A 2,347-nucleotide genomic window follows, 5' to 3' on the forward strand; every position below is an offset into this window, starting at 1 on the left:
AATTTGTAAATATTACAAAAGTCAAACCGTTACAAGTAAAAAGAAACGGGACGAGTATCTTTTAGAATCAAAAAAGCAATGCCTAATGGCTAATATGAAGAATGAAACACAGTCCCACAACCCTCGGGGCGTCACACCAACTTTTCTTAGTAGTTGACAGATATAGTCATATTTCTTCTATTACATAAGTATTAAAAATCATTTCTTTGTTCTATACTTATTTTGCAAACACAATCATTTTCTTTGTGGTTGGCTTTAGCTCCTCTTTTCCTCCTTTATAAACCCCCTAACTTCTTCCCTCATTTCGTTCCAAAATCAACCCAAAAAATACACTCTTCTCTTTTTTCTCTCTTTTCCTTTATTTCTCTTCTTCTCCAAAACTCAAACAAACAAAAAACAAAAACTCTTTCTTATTTCATGGCAATAGAATCAAATAATAATAGCCAAATAATAGCCAAAAAAGTATGGAGTATTTTGCGCATAATGTTAATGATGGTAAAAAAAGGCATTTGTAAGAGCAAGTTAATAATGGACTTTAACTTGATCTTTAAAAGAGGTAATGAGTTAGCTAGTAAAGCTATAAATGGTCTTATTATCCACCACAATTCTCTTATTTGTAGGCCCAACAACTCTAACAACCACTTCATTTCTCCTAAGGAGTATGAGTTTAGTTGTAGTAATAGCCCAGAGTTGGGCCCATTTCAAGTCATGATGGCCCACCACCACAAGCGGGCTAAGCCCAAGCACAACTCTCGAGCCCGACACAATTACCAACTTGAGGACCCTACTACTGTGGCTGCGGTCCAACATGTCCTTGAAATCCTTAATGTTAACGAGGGGCCTATTACAGCGGCCTCCCCGTTAGGACAATATTCCTTGCCCGGGTTTGGATATGGGAAAAGTCCCTCGGTTAGACAGTTGAGGATAACGGATTCTCCTTTTCCGTTAAAAGATGGGAAAGGGAATAAGGAAGAAGAGGAGGAGGACGTTAAGGTTAATAAAGCGGCTGATGAGTTTATTAAAAAGTTTTATAAGAATTTGATGATGCAAAAATCTGTGGAATCACCTTATCATAAATTTGCTCATTGATGTCTTATATATCAATTTTGATCCATTATGTGATGATTTAAGGTTGGAATCATAGTGATGATTCATTGAAGATTATATCATCATATGCTAAATTGGATTTTGTAAAGGGTAAAAAAGGAAGGAAACTAAAAGATCTTAAGATCTACTATAATCCAATATAGTACATGTTGTTGTTGCAATAATATGATTTGGAAAGGGGGTGGTTGGTTGCTATTCTTGTTAAGAAATATGAAGAGACAAGGGACATGGAAAAATTGACATGTACTTTAGTTTTGGCCATAGCTGTTTTTTTTTTATTTTTTCTAAAGTATTTATTTGTTGGGTGGGGTAAATAAAACCTTTACTTTTTCTTTCTTTTAAATTGCATAGTTGCAAGGTTAAGAATAAAGATGAATTTGGTGGAGTTTGTTCTTTCTTTTTTATGCAATATCTAACATTTAAAGGAGCAAATAAAGTTAGGTGTTATGGATGAGTATTGGGGTGACAAATATCTCCCCACCAGCAAAGAAAGGAAAAAAAATGGATGAAACCTTGTATTACCATTAATCTAATTTAGAATTGAGAGAAAAGCGTTTAAAAAATAATTTCAATAAACAATTAAACTCTTCTTAACTAATTAAAATAGTTAAAATATTTTGTTTTCTCATGACTATCCTGAAATTTTCCTATTAACCGATCAAAATCATTGAAATGATTTCTTTTTCGAGACTCTTCCAAAATCTCTCTATCTTTTAGGTTGTGTTATGGTTATATTGTCACATGATGTAACTATTGCGTGAAAAGTCTCCAAATATCATAAGGAGAGGCGGCCTCATAAAACACCAAACATCCTGAATTTGGTTATCATCATTATTGTCCGTTCACCATGAGTAGCCCATTATCAATTTATTTTCTTGTGAATATTTTTCATTAAGCCTTAGCGTAAGTGATAATTGAAGGGTGAGAGAGGAGTGGTTTAAGAGTGATAGCTAGAGGAGTGTCCAAGAGAAAAGGAGTAAACTTATCAAAAGTACAAAATAAGATTTCTAATAGTTACAAGTAATGAATTATCAATATATTGATCTGATATATACATCACTTTATGACTATGAACTTATATTCTTCATTGTTTAATTATTAATTGCAATATTATATCTTTTGAAAGCCAAATTTGATAAAAATTTAATAATATATTTCGCTATATATATCTTGAAATCTACAATCTTATTAGATTTTTTTTTTTGACAATGGGTTATTAGATTCGTTTATACTTCAATAA

At 32.3% G+C, this 2,347-nt stretch overlaps 1 protein-coding gene across 1 annotated transcript; it reads left to right on the forward strand.

Moving 5' to 3' along the window:
• Window positions 1–264: 264 nt before the first annotated feature.
• LOC104902281 (uncharacterized) lies at window positions 265–1,492 on the forward strand. Its single transcript, XM_010689999.4, has one exon. It carries the CDS (start codon window positions 418–420, stop codon window positions 1,087–1,089), a length of 672 nt encoding a protein of 223 aa, XP_010688301.1. The 5' UTR covers window positions 265–417; the 3' UTR covers window positions 1,090–1,492.
• The last annotated feature ends 855 nt before the right edge of the window (window positions 1,493–2,347 follow it).

This window comes from Beta vulgaris, chromosome 8 (assembly GCF_026745355.1).
Source record: "Beta vulgaris subsp. vulgaris cultivar EL10 chromosome 8, EL10.2, whole genome shotgun sequence".
NCBI classification, from domain to species: domain Eukaryota; kingdom Viridiplantae; phylum Streptophyta; class Magnoliopsida; order Caryophyllales; family Amaranthaceae; genus Beta; species Beta vulgaris.